General features: G+C 42.4%; 1 protein-coding gene across 1 annotated transcript in view; it reads left to right on the top strand.

The window, feature by feature from the left end:
- Window positions 1-19,936, top strand: part of pdhx (pyruvate dehydrogenase complex component X) — a 67,955-nt gene that overhangs the window by 35,349 nt on the left and 12,670 nt on the right. The window contains exons 6-8 of the mRNA XM_039001385.1: window positions 6,644-6,815; window positions 10,470-10,617; window positions 16,476-16,534. Of these exons, the coding sequence (XP_038857313.1) occupies window positions 6,644-6,815; window positions 10,470-10,617; window positions 16,476-16,534 (379 nt within the window). The remainder of the gene's footprint in view (window positions 1-6,643; window positions 6,816-10,469; window positions 10,618-16,475; window positions 16,535-19,936) is intronic.

The following is a 19,936-nucleotide window of genomic DNA, read 5'->3' as shown; positions in this document are numbered from 1 at the left end:
GAGAGTGCTGTTCATTGACTACAGCTCAGCGTTTAACACCATAGTGCCCTCAAATCTCATCACTAAGCTAAGCACCCTGGGACTAAACACCTCCCTCTGCAACTGGATCCTGGACTTCCTGACGGGCCGCCCCCAGGTGGTAAGGGTAGGTAACAACACATCTGCCACGCTGATCCTCAACACGGGGGCCCCTCAGGGGAGCGTGCTCAGTCCCCTCCTGTACTCCCTGTTCACCCATGACTGCATGGCCAGGCATGACTCCAACACCATCAAGTTTACAAAGAAACACAGACAGGAGGAAGGGGAATGAAAAAATCTGGCTAATTAAGATCATACATAATTTTTATAATATCTGTGGTAATGCCTATTTCCCAAAGTCTGTGAATTAGACTACTGGAGATTTACCCTCTCTTATGTCAGGGCATGTCTTGTATAAGCTTCTGGTAATTTAACAAAGTTACAGGAATCTTCAGTAATTTTGGTAATGAACTTAATCAATGGCAATCTTTCGTAACTCTGGTAATTTATACTTGAATAACTTATAGTATATTCATGTGTAGTCTTAATTTATTATATCTGTGTCCACGAGTTTCTAGTAGAGGGAAAAGGGATACCTACTCAGTTGCACAATTGAATGCAATCAACCAAAATGTGTCTTCTGCAATTAACCCAAACCCTCTGAATCAGAGCAGGGCTGCCTTAATCAACATCGCCTGGGGAGCCGTTGTTGTTGGGAGTTAACTGCCTTGCTCAGACCATATGGTTCAAGAGGAAAATAGTATCATTCATGAAAAAAAGCATCTAATCAACAATGGCATTATTTTCAATTAACTCTGCAACTCTTCCAACTATTGACTTTTTTCACAACTACCACCAGTTTGACGCCAAAACATTTTCAACAAATGCATATTGACATTGTAAAATAAATGTGTTTGTAAAAAAAATGTTGTTTTTAATGTTGAAACCCTCATATTAAACACCAATGGTATGTATTCACTAAGTTGGTTTATATTTAGGAAGTTTTACAGCTTTGTCATTAAATGTATTTTTAAATGATCGTATTAAATTATTTCATGTGTTGTACATGTGGTAAGGCCTCGCAGAGGGTCAGAGATTATTAGTCTCCTGTGATAATCTGAAGTACCCAAAAGAGCCACTAGAAGTCTTGTGATAAATTTCATAAAATCCTTAAGTTTCCAGTGATAAACCCTCCTTTTGCAACCCTAATAAGCATGAAATGGGCTTTGGCTTAAAATTAACTAACATTTACATTGTCTGCCTCAGAGAGACGTGTGTCTAAGCCAGCCATATTGTCTCCATGCGAAGGGCTATTATCGTCAAGTACGTCCCCTGTTGTTAACATCAATACCAGTTTAAAGGCACTTACACCATTTCAGTGTGCTGCATGTTTGTCTGCCGGAGGAGAGAGGAATGGAGTAGAGTTTTTTTGTACTTCGGGCTGATGGTGTTTTTATGGGAAGGGTTGGTTCAGAAATGTGTCCATTTGTCTGTTGTCCAAGGAAGTGTGTGGTCGTGACTTATTTCAAGGTACACTGTACGTTTATTTTCGGTGGACGTTAGGGTAATGCAAAACCTGTCCGCAGCATTCATTTTCTAGATTTCTTATCGCTCTCTGATAAGCGATCTGAAAAGCCTGCCTCAGTTTGACCCAGTGATTTTAGATATTATCCTTATCATCATTACTGATAATAGTAGAATTACAGTATCATTATATCGTATCATTACTTTATACAGCAGTGGTTCCCAACCTTTATTGGTTACTGTACCACCAAGTATATTTTTCTCTGCCCAGATTATCATTGGAAGTAACCCATCATCTGCATTTTACAGTAGGTTTATGGGCTCATGAGTTTTCTCAAGTACCTCCAGGGGTCCTACTACCTCTGGTTGGGTAACACTGGTTTACGGTATACCTTCACAGTATTCTTTAATAGCTAGAATCTGCAAGAGTTCAGACCAAAAATCTAACCCAGCTGCACCAGGTTTCTGGACTGTTGTAGATATTGTGTTTTATGTTGAGAGACTCAGATCTTTCCCTCTGTGGCAATATAAGGCTTTTCTCCACTGGAGTAAAGGGCTTTTCATGACCATCATTCCCTCTGTCGTGTCCCAGATGGCAGTGTAGAGTCTGGGTTTCACTCAGACAGTCAGGGGGAGGTGTGTGTGTTTGTTTGTCTGTGGTGTGTGTCTGTGGTGTGTGTCTGTGGTGTGCGCGTGTGTGTGCATGCATCTTTCATATTCCAGTCACCTCTTCACAGGCTTTGAGGCTCTTTGGCCTTGTCTGTCTGTCAGTGGCTGTAAATGGTCTGTGTGAAAAGCAGATGTCTTGTGTGAGGAAGGATCAGCCAGCCAGGCAGGCAGTGAGCCAGCTAGCAGCACACGCAGTAGCCTATTAGTGAGTGATGTCATCGACACACACTGGGGGCTCTGGGCTGACGATGTATGAGCTAAATTAATGTGCTCTTCATCGTATAGAAAGGACACTCTTCATGTTGCATTGGGATTCATGGATAATGTGGAACACACTCCATCATACAAAGAAATAGGATGAATTTTGTACATGGTACATATATTGAGGGGTTATTTTTCAAGTTGTAATGTGAAGCTCTCTACATGCAGCCCCCATCCCTTTTGAAAGAAACTGACAGGGAGGTAATGACATAGTCAATGTTTAATCTAAATCTCACATCCTCCTCTTGTTCACTGGCTGGACTCTCTTTGTTCTCTTAGCTGGAGTAGGAGCAGTCATGCAAATTCAGATGCACATGTACAGTTGAAGTCAGAAGTTTGCATACACCTTAGACAAATACATTTAAACTCAGTTTTTCACAATTCCTGACATTTAATCCAAGTAAAAATTCCCTGTCTTAGGTCAGTTAGGATCACCACTTTTATTTTAAGAATGTGAAATGTCAGAATAATAGTGTAGAGTGATTTATTTCAGCTTTTATTTCTTTCATCACATTCCCAGTGGGTTAGAAGTTTACATACACTCAATTAGTATTTGGTAACATTGCTTTTAAAATGTTTAACTTGGGTTAAACGTTTTGGGTAGCCTTCCACAAGTTGGATTAATTTTGGCCCATTCCTCCTGACAGAGCTGGTGTAACTGAGTCAGGTTTGCAGACCTCCTTGCTCGCACACGCTTTTTCAGTTCTGCCCATCCATTTTCTATAGGATTGAGGTCAGGGCTTTGTGATGGCCACTCCAATACCTTGACTTTGTTGTCCTAAAGGCATTTTGCCACCAATTTGGAAGTATGCTTGGGGTCATTTTCCATTTGGAAGACCCATTTGCAACCAAGCTTTAACTTCCTGATTGATGTCTTGAGATGTGTCTTCAATATTTCCACATAATGTTCCCCCCTCATGATGCCATCTATTTTGTGAAGTGCACCAGTCCCTCCTGCAGCAAAGCACCCCCACAACATGATGCTGCCACCCCCCGTGCTTCACGGCTGGGATGGTGTTCTTCAGCTTGCACATCTCCCCCTTTTTCCTCCTAACATAACGTTGGTCATTATGGCCAAACAGTTCTATTTTTGTTTCATCAGACCAGAGGACATTTCTCCAAAAGTACGATCTTTGTCCCCATGTGCAGTTGCAAACCATAGTCTGGCTTTTTTATGGCGGTTTTGGAGCAGTGGCTTCTTCCTTGCTGAGCGGCCTTTCAGGTCATGATGATATAGGACTCGTTTTACTGTGGATATAGATACTTTTGTGCATGTTTCCTCCAGCATCTTCACAAGGACCAATGCTGTTGTTCTGGGATTGATTTGCACTTTTCGTACCAAAGTAAGTTAATCTCTAGGAGACAGAACGCATCTCCTTCCTGAGCGGTATGACGGCTGCGTGGTCTAATGGTGTTTATACTTGCGTACTACTGTTTGTACAGATGAACGTGGTACCTTCAGGCGTTTGGAAATTGCTCCCAAGGATGAACCAGACTTGTGGAGGTCTTGGCTGATTTATTTAGATTTTCCCATGATGTCGAGCAAAGAGGCACTGAGTTTGAAGATAGGCCTTGAAATACTACCACAGGTACACCTCTAATTGACTCAAATGATGTCAATCAGCCTATCAGAAGCTTCTAAAGCCATGACATCATTTTCTGGAATTTCTCATGCTCTTTAAAGACACAGTCAACTTAGTGTATGTGAACTTCTGACCCCCTGGAATTGTGATACAGTGAATTATAAGTGAAATTATCTGTCTGTAAACAATTGTTGGAAAAATTACTTGTCATGCTCTAAATAGATGTCCTAACTGACTTGCCAAAACTATAGTTTGGTAACAAGACATTTGTGGAGTGGTTGAAAAACGAGTTTTAATGACTCCAACCTGTGTATGTAAACTTCAGACTTCAACTGTATCAGCAGAACGGGTAGGAAGAGTGGAGGAGCAGGTAGTGATTGGGCCACCCATGCAAAGTGGCTCAGGTCTTTCAGAGGGCATGTAGCTTCCTGTCGCTAGCCTAACCTGGAGGAACCAGCCTCTTATGCCTGCCTACCTACATTTCTCTTCTATTATATATGTGTGTCTGCAAATTGGTTTGTGTGTCTTTAAGTGTGGGTGGGGGAATTCCAACATGCCAAGGTCCCCACAAACAACATCCAAGAACAATGAGAGGGAGGAAGTGAGGGATTACGAGAGAGACTGCATGGAAATGGAAGACGAGAGTCAGGGGACCCAGCCTTGTCCCTGCTGTATGGACGAGGGTGGCAGGGGTAGCTGGTTCAGACAAAAATCTGGTGTAGGAAGGCCTCAGTGCACTGGTGTGGAACCAGAGAGCTCTGAGCAGATACCCAAAAAGGTAATACCAGTCCCCTTAAAATAATTTAACTCAATGTATTAACATTTACTGTAGATTGCAGCTGCCGATAATGTAAGCCGTGGGAAAGGTGTCTAACGTGTGAAGCGGAAGCAACATACAACAATGTGTCATGACTAACGACAAAGCCATGCAGGTGTTAATATTTATACCGAAAGAACATTTCTGATCATCATATCTGCCTGTGCTCTGGGCTGGAGGAAGGGCGAGGCTGTTACCTGAAAGCACTTTACTGCTCTGTTCTGTTTGATAAGCAGAGAATTCAGCCCACATCAAAGATGGCTGCCACCTTTGAGCCTCCGATCCAGGTGCCTGCCTGACAAACCACATTAATTACGCTTCAGGGACACTTGATGAAACTAATGATAATCAGTCAGGTTTTGTTTTTTTGTTTTCCTAGGCGGTTATGATATAGATAATGTTTTGGAGAGCGACGTGTAGTTGATGTGATTTATTGCTCATAGTAGTTTTGTTGGCATTTTAGTTCCCTGCGTCTCCTGACTTGTTTAGCCTGTCCAGTGTGCCCATGCGATATGCATGCTCCGTTTGTCCGATGAGAGAGTGAATGCATCTGACACCTGATCCTGGCTTCCATTGTGGCGAGGTATTTGTTTGTGAATGGTGAGCGCTTCTCTTCTCACATCACCGTCCCTGTGCTAGCCCTGGAAGGATTTAATAAGAGTTAGCTCTCCTCTCTCTCTCTCTCTTGCTCGCTTGATCACTGTCTTTCTCCTCTTTCCCTCTTTCTCCTCCTCTTTCTATACCTGGCCCTCCACTTTTTGTTCTCTTACACTCTCGGTCTCTCTGCCTGTGACATTACACACAAAATGAACAATGGAGTCACTTTCAGTCAGTCTCCTCCAGCCTTGGGTCACACAGTGGAAACCGTGGTGGTAGTCGTAGTGCTTGACCTGACTACACCAAGCCCTCTCCTGGTTGGGGCAAACTTCTCCAATGACCTCCGTTACACAGCTAGATAGACATTCTATTCCTGTCTGCCTGCCTGGGTATTTCCATTGAAAAGCTTTCAGCTAAACAAACGCTCTCCTCTGAAGATGGTGAGAGGATTCATTTGCTTGCATAAATGTTTATGCGAGTAGTGAGTACTAGGCCAGCCACTACCTAACCTGGGTTTTGAAAGCATGTTGCTTATCCCTGGGAAATATTTACATTTCCCAGGTGTTGGGGCCGTTTTTTCTCAAATGTTTATTTTTTATCATATTGGGCAATGTTGGAGTATGTGTCGACTCCGGTTGAGATACATTTAGAGATTAGTGTTTTTCCTCTCCAAGCCAAGCAGGGTCAATATCAATAGGCCCATTCACTGACAGAAGGCCAGAACTTGGATGTTTACGCTTGGATAGAAAGTACATCATGTATGCTTTACTCAGGCTCTCAATAACATGACACCGATAAATGGCTTCCTAGTGCCTGGCTACCTACCTACACACTGGTGTTTCCGTATCTGCTGCAATACTCCGTACAGGTGTGTGTGAAAGCAGTTTTTATTTGCATTATTAGTTTGTTTGTCCGCATTCATGTTGGGACGGTCAGGGTGTCAGAGGAGTGGCCCAGTGTTAAGTCTTTTCATACGGTTTCAAAGCCCTGGTCTCAGATCCACCCTCTCTGAGTCATACTGTAGGCATAGTGTACATTTGCTTGGTCTTGTTATAATGGTTGGCTACTTGTTTGTATTGATCTGTGTAATAGTGGTGGGGATTTGTCTTTTTTGTCTCCCGCTTTTTTGCTTAATCTATTCTCAACCACCTTGTGCCATTCTTTTCCTCCACAGAGATGCCCTTAATCTCCTGAAAAAGTTCCCTGATTCCAAGGCAGCTCCAGTTACAGCAGCTCCAGTGGCAGCAGCCCCCAGACCAGTTGCCACCCCAGCAGCTGCCCCACTTCCCCCAGGCAGCAGGCCCATGTACCCTCCTCAATCCATACCTGGCAAGCCTGGAGCTCCGGTGAGTACACTCACTCACTCACACACACACACACACACACACACACACACACACACACACTCTATCAGTAAACACATTAAAATGTCAAAATCGAGATCAACACCAAGTGCTCAAGGGGCTTGAAGCATTTTCAGAAAGTGTATGGCTTGATGACTCATGCACCTCGACACAGTGGATTATATCATAAGGATGTTGTAAAAGCAAGTCATGGTTAGGGAAGTATATATTTAACTCTTCAAGGCTCACTGGTGTGTGTGAAGAAATGGAGGGAGGCAGGGACCACCTTGACGTTGGTATGAGTCACTATGGCTGCCACCTACCCTCCCCCACTTTCTATACACTCTCTCTCGCTTTACACACACTCTCTCTCGCTTTACCTTGCCGTCTCTCAGTGCTGCTATTCACTAAAGGTGATGGGCACAACACACAATTTATCAAGATCTGATTAGTGGAGTTGAGGGCACGTTTTCACGGATTTCATTTTCTCATGACTTCACATTAATAATTTGCCTGTAAGTATTGGAGCCTCGTTCTAGCCTTATGTAACATCTTATAACATTATAAAGCGGAGGAACAGCATTTTCCAGTAGATAATTCCCTCATTCAGAAAGCCAAGTTTATGCTAATATATACTACTACTGTCGGTAGTTGAATGGTGTGACTTTCATGTTCCTAATTTCCTCCTGTTTGTTCCTGTTGTGCAAGTCTGTGAGATCGGTGATTGGACACAGTTAGCTTGTATTCCAGCAGGGTTTGGAAGAACTTCTGAGAAAGTATTGAAACACAAACAACACTCTGCTCCAAAGCGTATGAAAAGCGTCTAAGCAGACCTTAGCAGCATCTTAATAGGCTCTGGAGGCCCCCATGCTATGGAACAGATCCCTATCGTTTGCACACAGCCCCTGTGCTCCCATGCAAAATGAGCATGATGACATATCGTCTTACTCCCTCTCCCGCACAGATTGAGCCATCAAACAGACAGAGGCCTGGGGTTGTGCAGGGGGTATCCAGACATGATCATCTGGTCAGTGGAAACCCTGTAGAGAGCTGAGGACATGGGTCTCTGACCGTTTCCTGACCAACTCCGCTAACCTCCCTGTGATTTGGGAATGTGTGCTGTTGATGACAGCGTTTCCTATGTTCTGGCACCAAGGACACAGAGTTAACAAGACACCATGTAGAAGTTAATGGACAGATTGACAAAGGCCATTGATTTTAGATGTCTGTATGTCGTCTCTAAGCCGTGCATAACATTGGGGCTGTAAGCAGTGTCCACTAAAGTAACAGGTAGCCATCCATCCAGCTCTCCTTCCCTTCCTCTCGGCTTATCGAGTCGTTACACCCCAGAGAGTAGTGGTATGCGGAAGATGGCACCAGCAGCCTCCAACACAGGCGACTGTCTCAACTTGCCTGTTAAAAACATGGAGGAGAGGCAGAGAGACAATAGGCTTTGGTCTCCTGAGGTTTCTCTCTCTGGCCGTGTCTAGACTTGACAGTTAATGCAGTTTTTGTATTATGATCATGGAATTCCGAGCACATCATGCGTGTACACTTACATTTCAATGTGTCCAGATTCCCTTTTTCTGCGCTATATTCAAATGCCAGTATGCATTCTACAAACGGTAAAATAGACAAAATGTGATAGGCACTACCACCAAGTTGTTGTTGTGTTATCTTCTGTAGCAAGCTAGCAAGCAAAGCTAAAGGGCTTGCAAACGGGCTACCATAACTAAATATTAGCTAGCTGGCTAGCGTTTATGAGGCCAGCAAGCATTTCCTCACATGCTAGGAATGTATTTCCTCCAAAGTTATAATGAAAAGGTGGCTCTCGCTTCCAAAACACATGTTTTTTGGAGACTTGTGGGTGGAGTGCGCATGACTTTTCCCACTGTGTTTACTTTTGGTAGCCTGATTGTGTCCAGACTGAGGAGAAATTAGCACACAGTGCATCCCTGACCACCGCCTGATGTGGTCAGCCAGATCTGAACACAATCTGACCACAATGTGACTTTTGTCTTTTCAATGTGATCTTCGTATTCTCACAGCAAAGTTGCACGTAAGTGTAGACATAGCCACTTTCTCTCTCTGAAAGCACCCCTGCTGATCAGTGACTACTGGGACTCCAAATGAGACATCAGTATCACCTCTGTTTCCCCTGACAGACGACTGGTGGGGAGGCAGGAAGGCTCCTGGGTCTCTTGAGGAGTCACGGTAATTCTGTCAGGGCGCCGAGCATCGCTCAGAGGAACAAAAGGCCACCTCCAGTGACAACACTTTATCCTATTTCTTAGTAGTGAGGTGATGAGGTAATTTGTTTGCTGTATTCTGATATGAGGGAATAGCATTCTGTGGTATGATGACACACACACTTCTCTGGCTTTTCAGTCTGTAACGACCAAAAAACAGCACCTTGACTTTTGCTTAAGTTTTATATGATCAGTCATTGCTGTTATTTGACGTATTTTGTACTTTTTATTTGATAGCTTTGTTTTTTTTAAGCTTGACTTGATGCCCTTGTAAAGAGTATTGTGTTTATTGGAAAACTCTATACTGTGAGGTGAATAGAAGGCTCCTCCTGTCCTGAGACAGAGCCCACACCCTGGTCAAGCTTTAGAGCCAGGCCCGTCCAAACATTCCAAACAGCAGCCTCGTAAAGACGACCCAGACTGGTTGGGGTAGTCTGCTTTCCATCCCTGCCTCTTTTTCACTGTAATGGGGATGTAAAGAGAACCTGTTTAGTTTTGACTGTTGAATACTAATTGTAGCATTACTGCAGAAGTGTTTACAGCAATTAAGATCTACACGAGGTTAGTATTCTTATATATATTGTCACAGGCCGGCTCATAGCCTGTGACAAAAATGAGGGGACACGAACAACAGGTATAGGCCAATTAAAAATGTTCTTTATTATAAACCAAACTATTAACTTTAAACTAAGAAAAAGGAATGAGGTGTGGAAGTATTATAATGTAGGGTGTATGTAAAGTGCATGGATGCGTGAATCTGTGTGTGTGAATATGACTGAGTGAAAACTATGCAAAACTACAAAGGAACAAATAAAACAGGATCATACCTGGAGGAGCAGAGAGAGAGAGAGGTGATTATTGAAGCAGTTTAAATACACTGAGCCCAGGTGGCTCCAATCACTAACGACCCTCCTCTGCCTGCAGGAGGAACCGCCCCTGCAATGCAGAGGAGGAGCCGTGACAATATATATATATATGTGTTTAGGCATGGTGGATTTAGTTGTAATGGCAAAAATTGCACAGGTATTTCCTCATCTTGTTTGCCATATTGGAGTTTATTGGGTTTGTACTACCTAGTATAGTGTCTAGCATGTCAATAACTTAAGTGCTAATTGTATTTTCAAGACGATTACGTCGCTTGGGCGCAATAAATGACCCAATATACCACCTTAGAGTTGGTCCTATTTTTAGTTGAACAAAATCGATCTTTTGTAACGAGCTTGTCAAAAGCCTTGCCATGGGGTCCTATAGCCTCATCAAAGCCTCTAACTTTAGGTGAAAGTGAATACGTCTGCAATGGCGTTATTGATGGGAGCAGAGTTATAAAGTCGTCCAGAAATATAAATCTGCACAGTGACTGACTGACCGTTCTTTGTTCTGTCCTCTCTTTCCTCCTCTCCTGTCTCAGGGCACTTTCACAGAGGTCCCGGCCTCTAATGTGCGGCGTGTTATCGCCCAGAGGCTGACGCAGTCCAAGACCACCATCCCTCACGCCTACGCCACCGTCGACTGTGACCTGGGCGCTGTCATGCAGCTCCGCAAGGAGATGGCCAAAGGTGAGGCCACAGCACATCGCGTCAGAACACAACATAACAGGGCACATCACATCACATTAGTACACAACATAACAGGGCACAACACATCACATTAGAACACAACATAACAGGGCACATCACATTAGAACACAACATAACAGGGCACATCACATCACATTAGAACACAACATAACAGGGCACATCACATCACATTAGAACACAACATAACAGGGCACATCACATCACATTAGAACACAACATAACAGGGCACAACACAACACATTAGAACACAACATAACAGGGCACATCACATTAGAACACAACATAACAGGGCACAACACATCACATTAGTACACAACATAACAGGGCACAACACATCACATTAGAACACAACATAACAGGGCACATCACATTAGAACACAACATAACAGGGCACATCACATCACATTAGAACACAACATAACAGGGCACATCACATCACATTAGAACACAACATAACAGGGCACATCACATCACATTAGAACACAACATAACAGGGCACAACACAACACATTAGAACACAACATAACAGGGCACAACACAACACATTAGAACACAACATAACAGGGCACAACACATCACATTAGAACACAACATAACAGGGCACAACACATCACATTAGAACACAACATAACAGGGCACATCACATCACATTAGAACACAACATAACAGGGCACATCACATTAGAACACAACATAACAGGGCACATCACATCACATTAGAACACAACATAACAGGGCACATCACATCACATTAGAACACAACATAACAGGGCACATCACATCACATTAGAACACAACATAACAGGGCACATCACATCACATTAGAACACAACATAACAGGGCACATCACATTAGAACACAACATAACAGGGCACATCACATCACATTAGAACACAACATAACAGGGCACAACACATCACATTAGAACACAACATAACAGATCACATCACATTAGAACACAACATAACAGGGCACAACACATCACATTAGAACACAACATAACAGGGCACAACACATCACATTAGAACACAACATAACAGGGCACATCACATCACATTAGAACACAACACATCACATCAGAACATAACAGGGCACAGCACATCAGAACACAACACATCACATCAGAACACAACATAACATGCACAGCACAACACAAAGCTGGCCAAAGATAAAGGCTGTTTGTGTTCAAGTAAACATTAGCACTACATCACACAACCCAGCTGAACACTGAGGGATATAGGTAGCCTAGCGAATATAGGTAGCCTAGCGGTGTAGTCTCCTCCTTATCGCTAAACATTGCAGCATTATTGCTAAGCAGGGAGACGTGAGCCTTCAACGGTTTCTCCCTTTATCAGTACTGCCACAACACTGCCACATCGTGTTCCCTGCACTCAGCCCCTCCAAAGCTTCATTATGGCGCCCCTCATGTCTCTTTTGTAACTGTTCCTATACTTCTGAGTATAACAATGTTCAAAGTTTCACCCAGAATTCAACACCTCCATATGTATTTGGACAGTGAAGCTACATTTGTTTTATTTGTCTCTATACTCCAGCATTTTAGATTTGAGATGTTCCATATTAGACGACAGTACAGAATGTCAGCTTTTATTTGAGGGTGTTTTCATACATATCTGTTTTACCGTTTAGAAAGAAACGTGTGTTGAATTGTGATGAGTGAGAAGGTTACAGAGGCACAAATACCATACCCCCCCAAAAAAATGCTAACTTCCCGTTATGGTATTAATGAGCAATGAGTAAGCATGTTTTTTGTAACCTCTCAACGGCATCTCAATCATCATTATTCACGATTCATTCATGATTTTTCTTATTATTGGAATTATCAGGATTAATTTAGAAGTGCTCAGAAACATCTTATCTACTCACTTAGAAAGAAAATTACTCCATCATTCACCATTCTGCAAAACATAACCCAAAACAAACAGCAAATACATCCGAGTTTGTAGTCACAAGCTTACATTTTACATTTAACATTTAAGTCATTTAGCAGACGCTCTTATCCAGAGCGACTTACATTTAACCTTTATTTAACTAGGCAAGTCAGTTAAGAACAAACTCTTATTTTCAATGACGGCCTAGGAACAGTGGGTTAACTGCCTTGTTCAGGGGCAGAACGACAGATTTGTACCTTGTCAGCTCGGGGATTTGAACTTGCAACCTTTGGGTTACTAGCCCAACGCTCTAACCACTAGGCTACCCTGCTTGATGTAGTCTTTGCGTGCAAGGAATATGGGACCAAATACTACACTTTTGACTACTTTAAAACCTCCGAGAGTTGATGTCCAAGCCCCTGCGGAAATGTAATTAGCATAATAAAAAAATCTGCTTAAAAACCTTATTTTTTTGCATTGGATGCCGCCAATGTCGCACTTCCGCATCTGCGGTGAAAGGTGCCAGCTAGAGCGGTGTTTGTCAGACCATGAGACAAATGTCTAAAAACCTTTGTCATTGTGCTTTGTCATTATGGGGTGTTGTGTGTAGATTGATTAGGAAAAAACTATTTAATACATTTTAGAATATGGCTATAATGTAACAAAATGTGGAAAAAGTGAATGGGTCTAAATTCTTTCCGAATGCACTGTATGTACTGTGTACCCTGCATGGCATTGTCATGTCATTTACGCAAAGTCCCATGGGGGGGGTATTCTGTGGCGATTTCCTTTTTAAATTAGGGTAAGATACATATATTGTTGGGTGTCTTCATTTGAAGTGTTCCACAGGCAAAGGAGAGACTATTTTTTTTTTTTGACACTCAGAACTCAAACGTCTCCAGTCAGCCAGGATAATCATGTATTCCGGGTTCAAAGCATGTCACATTGATGTGTCCTGTGATTATATCATCGCAGCAGGGAAAAGGTGTCTGCTAAACGCCTAAGAAAGGGAGTGATGGGGAGAGAGATGGAGAAAAGAAGGAAAGGAGGAGGGTGAAGGAAAGGGGGAGGGAGAGAGAGAAACTGAAGGGATATGGAGAGAGAGGAGGGCTGGTGTTTCTTTAATGATATGACATGAAGTGATTATGCAGGGCTGGCAGTGTCTAACCCATTCTGTCCTGCAGGGGATTCCTTGCATGTTCTCCTTTCACTCCCTCACCTCTTCTCTCATCCCATTTCTCTCCACCAATCAAATTAGCCAAGGCATTGTGCACAATATATGTTCCATGTTTCTTCTGCTTAATGGCTTCTCAGTGAAGGGAGGTACAGGTAGGCTACTCTACAAGAAGAGCGAGAAAGATAAAGAACATTGTTTGCACGTGTCATAACTACCACCCGATGGTGTTTTTTTTTAATACTTGGACCCGAGCCAGTCCAGAAACTCCATAGTGTTTTGATGAGGTGGCACCAGGGCCCAGAGTTGTTTCTTCTCAGTTTACATGGTCAGGACAAACTCCTGGTTCAGCTCATTATTCCTTTTAAGAGATGAGAGATGAATGCAATGCAAAGCGGCCTTATTAAATCTAAACCTGACAGTTAAACCCAACTTTATTTAAATGCTCTTCAAGATGACCGTGACAATACATGTAATACATTTCAATTTCCAAGGATGGAAGAATGATTCCTAAAAATGTTCTCTTCAGCACTGTTTTAGTCTTGTGTGTCTGTGCTGGAAACGCGGCATGAGTGGCCATTCCAATCCTATTAGCTTCAGTGTTGTGTGTGTTGAGTTATTCTCTATCCTCTATCCGTCCGGTTGTTTTCCCTTGTTCTCTTTGTTCAGTAGCACAGCGAATTTCACGGTTAGCTCATTAGTGATACTGCTAACAGCATTCATAACCGTCTGCTGCTAATGGGCACTCTTAAACAGCCCAGCGCTAACGCCATGCCAGGCCCTGCCCACTCCACCACGGGCACTGTATTGAGGACAGGAGAGATGGTGAGGTATATAGGGGCGAGAAAGAAAGCGAGACAGAGGAAACCTGGAGGACAGAGAATGAGACAGATGGAAGAGGCAGGACAGAAGGTCAGGGAATGTATAAAACATTTGCCTGTTGTTGCTAGAACGTTCCCAGAACACCTTTTAAAGGTTCCCAGAATGTTTAAATAAGTTGTGGGAATAGTCTAGTGCAAACATTGTGGGGACATCACAATAGATATGTTCGCAAAACACAAGCTGTCCAGTTGTGCGGATTATTATATGAGTTTTGCACCCTAAAATAAACATTGTATAATAATAATACAATGTTTATTTTAGGGTGCAAAACTCATTCATCTGATGTTACAAGAACATATTTTTTTATGTTCTTTAAAAGTTCCTAACATGTTTCTTTTTTCAATAATAAAAAAAATGTGATGGTATCCAATTGGTAGTTAGTCTTGTCTCATCACTGTAACTCCCGTACGGGCGAGGTGAAGGTCGAGAGCTGTGCGTCCTCCGAATCACAACCCAACCAATCCACACTGCTTCTTGACACAATGACCACTTAACCCGGAAGCCAGCCGCACCAATGTGTCGGAGGAAACACCGCACACCTGGCGGCCGTGTCAGCGTGCACTGCGCCCGGCCCGCCACAGGAGTCGCTAGTGCGCGATGGGACAAGGACATCCCTGCCGGCCAAACCCTCCCCTAACCCGGACGACGCTGGGCCAATTGTGCACTGCCCCATGGGTGTCGTGGCCGGCTGCGACAGAGCCTGGACTCGAACCCAGAATCTCGTGTGGCATAGCTAGCGCTGTGATGCAGTGCCTTAGACCACTGCCCCACTCAGGAGGCCCCCTAAACACATTTATTTAAGTTGTGGTAACATTGTGGGGCTATGACGAGAGAGGTTCCCAAAACACTAAAGCTGTCCAGTTGTGCTGACATTCAGATAATGTATGTTTTAGGGTGCACAAAACATTCCTTTGATGTTGTAAGAATGTTGACATAACAGCCATTGAGTTCTGTAAAGGTTCCCAGAACATTTAATGCGTTTGTGGGAACAGTGTGGATACATTACAAGAGTGGTTCCCAGAACACAAAATATGCTCAATTGTGATAACATTTATGCAATGTTTAAGTTAGGTAGCACAGGATATCCTTTTAATGTTGCAAGAATGTTGACAGAACACCTGGTCTAAGTTTTTGAAAGGTTCCCAGAACATTGAATTACGTTTTAAGAGTTGTCTGGGATGTTGCAAGAATATTCTTGTGATATTCACATAGGTTACACAGAACATTCCCACAATGTTCCATTATTTCCTAAAAACTGTGTTTTTATGACGTTCATAACGTATTTGTTTTAGTTTTAACATATTTCATTCTGGGAACCTTTTAAAGAACAGACAATGTGTTCTAGGAATGTTCTTATTACATCAGGGGAATGTTTTTTCACCCTAAAATAAACATTGTAGAATCAATCGCCCAACTGGACAGTTTTTGTGTTTTGGGATCATATATTTTGGGACGTCCCCACAATGTTCTCACCAGACTGTTCCCACAACCTAATCAAACATTCTTGGAACCTTTTTAAAGAAATGGTTTAATTTTGTTCTAGGAACGTTCAACATCTGGAAAATGTTTTATAATGTACAAACACTCTATAATCATCATCACGACTGGACATTTTGTGTTATGAGAACATTTGCCGCGACCTAACGAATGTTCTGGTAACTTTAGCTGAACCAATTTTGGTTTGCTGGGAGGCCTCTATTTGTCCTAAACACACATGATTAGTAAGTCTGATTCTTCTTTACAATTCACATCATCCTATAGCTTGCATACCAGATGTCACCTGCCATGGTCTTTGGAGCAGTTGGTATTTGGATAATTAACTTACCTGACTAGCAGCTCTTGAATTATAAATCTGGAGTGTTTGACAACTGTTGTCTTTTGTTTTTGTTTCAGCGGAAATCAAAGTGTCCGTCAATGATTTTATCATCAAGGCTGCTGCTGCTACGCTTAGAGTAAGTACCATGCCTGTTTCAGTCATTCTGTCAATGTTCATTTCCATAGGAATGTTTTTGATAGATCTACAGTGCCCATAGAAAGTGCACAGCCCTTTACAAAATGTGTGTTGCCTCACAGCCTAGAATTTATTTGGTTTTAGTTTCCTGAGCAACAAAGCCACGTCACCTTCACCATTGCAGATCCCCTGAAGCCAATCCTCCCCAACTGTCCCTAGTTCAAACAACCCCATTTATATTTATCAACTGACTGGTGGTAGGCTAAGGCAGGCACAGAGCTTACTATCGTCTGGCTGATGGGCAGACTTATAAATAGACACCAATTCCCAGTTAATTCTAGCACGTCTTTCGGCCAGTTGATGGGAATTCTGAGAGATGAATACTATTTTCTGGTTCGGGAGTATTAATCTCCCTAATCACAAAGGTTTTCTAAATTAATTTTGTAAATTCTTCATGGCAAGGAAAGCGAGAAGGAAAACATTTCTGTAGTAGGGAAACTGTCTAGATTTTCAATTTCCTGCGCTCTGTCTGAAGACTGGGCATGTAATCGCCAAACAAAATCTGTAGGATTCAGCTGGGTGCCTTAGCTAGTACAATTTGGGGAGAGAAAAAGCTTTGATTTTCATAATGTGCATTTTGAATATGAATATAGCTCCTTTGTGTGACTGACTGTATCCATGGAGACAGGGAAGGAGGTGAATAAAAGATGAGAACGTGGCTCACCGCTTTGTTAGGACCTGCGGCCGTGCCTTTTCTCAGAGCAGTGAATCTACTATAACACTGGCCCATTCACCCTGGCCCATCCTTACTTCTGTGGAAACATCTTATCTTAATATGTAATCGTACCTTATCAATCGTGGTGATAGGACAGGGTATAGTTTCAAGTTTTATTGTCACATGCAAAGGATATGGCAGGTGTAGAACAGTACAGTGAAATGCTTAACCTATCATTTATCTGCATGTCCAGTCCTTATACACAGAGTGTACAAAACATTAAGAAAAAATGTTCCACGCTCAATTTGTTGGGGCATGGGCTCTACAAGGTGTTGAAAGCGTTCCACAGGGATGCTGGCCCATGTTGACTCCAATGCTTCCCACAGTTGTGTCAAGTTGTCGATGTCCTTTGGGTGGTGGACCATTCTTGATACACCCAGTAAACTGTTGAGAATGGAAAACCCAGCAGCGTTGCAGTTCTTGACACAAACCGGTGCGCCTGGCAGCTACTACCATACCCTGTTCAAAGTCACCTAAATATTTTGTCTTTCCCATTCACCCTCTGAATGGCACTCTTACACAATCCATGTCTCAATTGTCATAAAGCTTAAACATCCTTCTTTAAACTGTCTCCTCCCCTTCATCTACACTGATTTGAAGTTGATTTAACATCAGTAAGGGATCATAGCTTTCACCTGGATTCACCTGGTCAGTCTTTGCAAGCAGCATACCACCCTGCATCCCACTGCTGACTTGCCTCTGAAGCTAAACTAAGCAGGGTTGGTCCTAGTCGGTCCCTGGATGGGAGACCAGATGCTGCTGGAAGTTGTGTTGGAGGGCCAGTAGAAGGCCCCCTTTCCTCTGGTCCCCAAAAAAGATCTTAATGCCCCAGGGCATTGATTGGGGCCATTGCCCTGTATAGGGTGACATCTTTCAGATGGGATGTTAAACAGCTGTCCTAACTATCTGTGGTCACTAAAGATCCCATGGTACTTATTCAAAGAGTAGAGGTCTTAAACCTGGAGTCCTGTCTACATTTCCAATCTGTCCCTTATACCATCATGGCCACCTAATCATCCCCAACTTCCAATTGACTCATTCACCCCCCCACCTTCTCCCATGTAACTATTCTCCAGGTCATTGCTGTAAATAAGAATGCAGTCTCAGTTAAATTACTTGGTAAAATAAGAGTTAAAAAAAAATAATAATAAATCATGCCAAGAGCTGTTAATATTTCAGTGTATTTTCACCCCACAATTGAGTGTGTTCAAATTGTTCTATTCATGACAACGAGACAAAATTGACGAACAGTTGCATTCATGCGTTTTATTGGCAAATGTCAATAAAAAAACACAGACTAATTTATGTGAGTGCTGTAAGTACAGAAATTGTTAGCTCAGTGCGAAATTAATATCCAACTAGTCAGTGACAACTGTTTTGGAGTTTGTGAAAGCAGCATTGTAAGTTTATTACGGTATTATAGACACAATGTCCTTGGTATTCCTATGATCTATGTAGAAACACCCCTTCTAACGACTCTTGTGTAGCTTGTTAGTCTCAGCTTTTCATAGATTGCATTTAATAGTTTGTAGCTTAAACCATTCTGACTCCACAGACATTTTTTGGTTTAAAAAAAGTCTGCCCCGGGCCCCTCTGCTCTAGCTCAGTCCCCGTTAATCACACAGACTAATGGTTGGGAGAAGAAAAATATGAATCCAATGGAACAACCCAAAAGTCTGTAGCTCAAACACACATGTTTTAAAAGGGGTTAGAAGTCCTAAAGCTCGCTGGTGGGACTCATTGGGTTAACTTGCGAGCTCTTTCCCAACAATGCAGAATAAAGGTAATAGTATAGATAAGCAGAAAAGGTGAAATACAAAAATAAATAAATAAAAGAAACACGAGAATGCAGTTACAGTGGGGAGAACAAGTATTTGATACACTGCCGATTTTGCAGGTTTTCCTACTTACAAAGCATGTAGAGGTCTGTAATTTTTATCATAGGTACACTTCAATTGTGAGAGACGGAATCTAAAACAAAAATCCAGAAAATCACATTGTATGATTTTTAAGTAATTCATTTGCATTTTATTACATGACATAAGTATTTGATAAAGCAGAACTTAATATTTGGTACAGAAACCTTTGTTTGCAATTACAGAGATCATACGTTTCCTGTCATTCTTGACCAGGTTTGCACACACTGCAGCAGGGATTTTGGCCCACTCCTCCATACAGACCTTCTCCAGATCCTTCAGGTTTCGGGGCTGTCGCTGGGAAATACGGACTTTCAGCTCCCTCCAAAGATTTTCTATTGGGTTCAGGTCTGGAGACTGGCTAGGCCACTCCAGGACCTTGATCCTCCAGGACCAGATCTTTTTCAACATTTTGTTACGTTACAGCCTTAATGACAAAGCAAAAACAGGTTTTTAGAATTTTCTGCAAATGTATTACAAATAAAAAACTATCACATTTACATACAGTTGAAGTCAGAAGTTTACATACACCTTAGCCAAATTCATTGAAACTCAGTTTTTCACAATTCCTGACATTTATTCCTAGTAAAAATTCCCTGTCTTAGGTCAGTTAGGATCACCACTTTATTTTAAGAATGTGAAATGTCAGAGTAATAGTAGAGAGAATGATTTATTTCAGCTTTCATTTCTTTCATCACATTCCCAGTGGGTC

Source organism: Salvelinus namaycush, chromosome 9, assembly GCF_016432855.1.
Source record: "Salvelinus namaycush isolate Seneca chromosome 9, SaNama_1.0, whole genome shotgun sequence".
In the NCBI taxonomy this organism is placed as follows: domain Eukaryota; kingdom Metazoa; phylum Chordata; class Actinopteri; order Salmoniformes; family Salmonidae; genus Salvelinus; species Salvelinus namaycush.
Note: the sequence above shows the minus strand (reverse complement) of the source record. Positions and strands in the feature narration are given on the sequence as shown.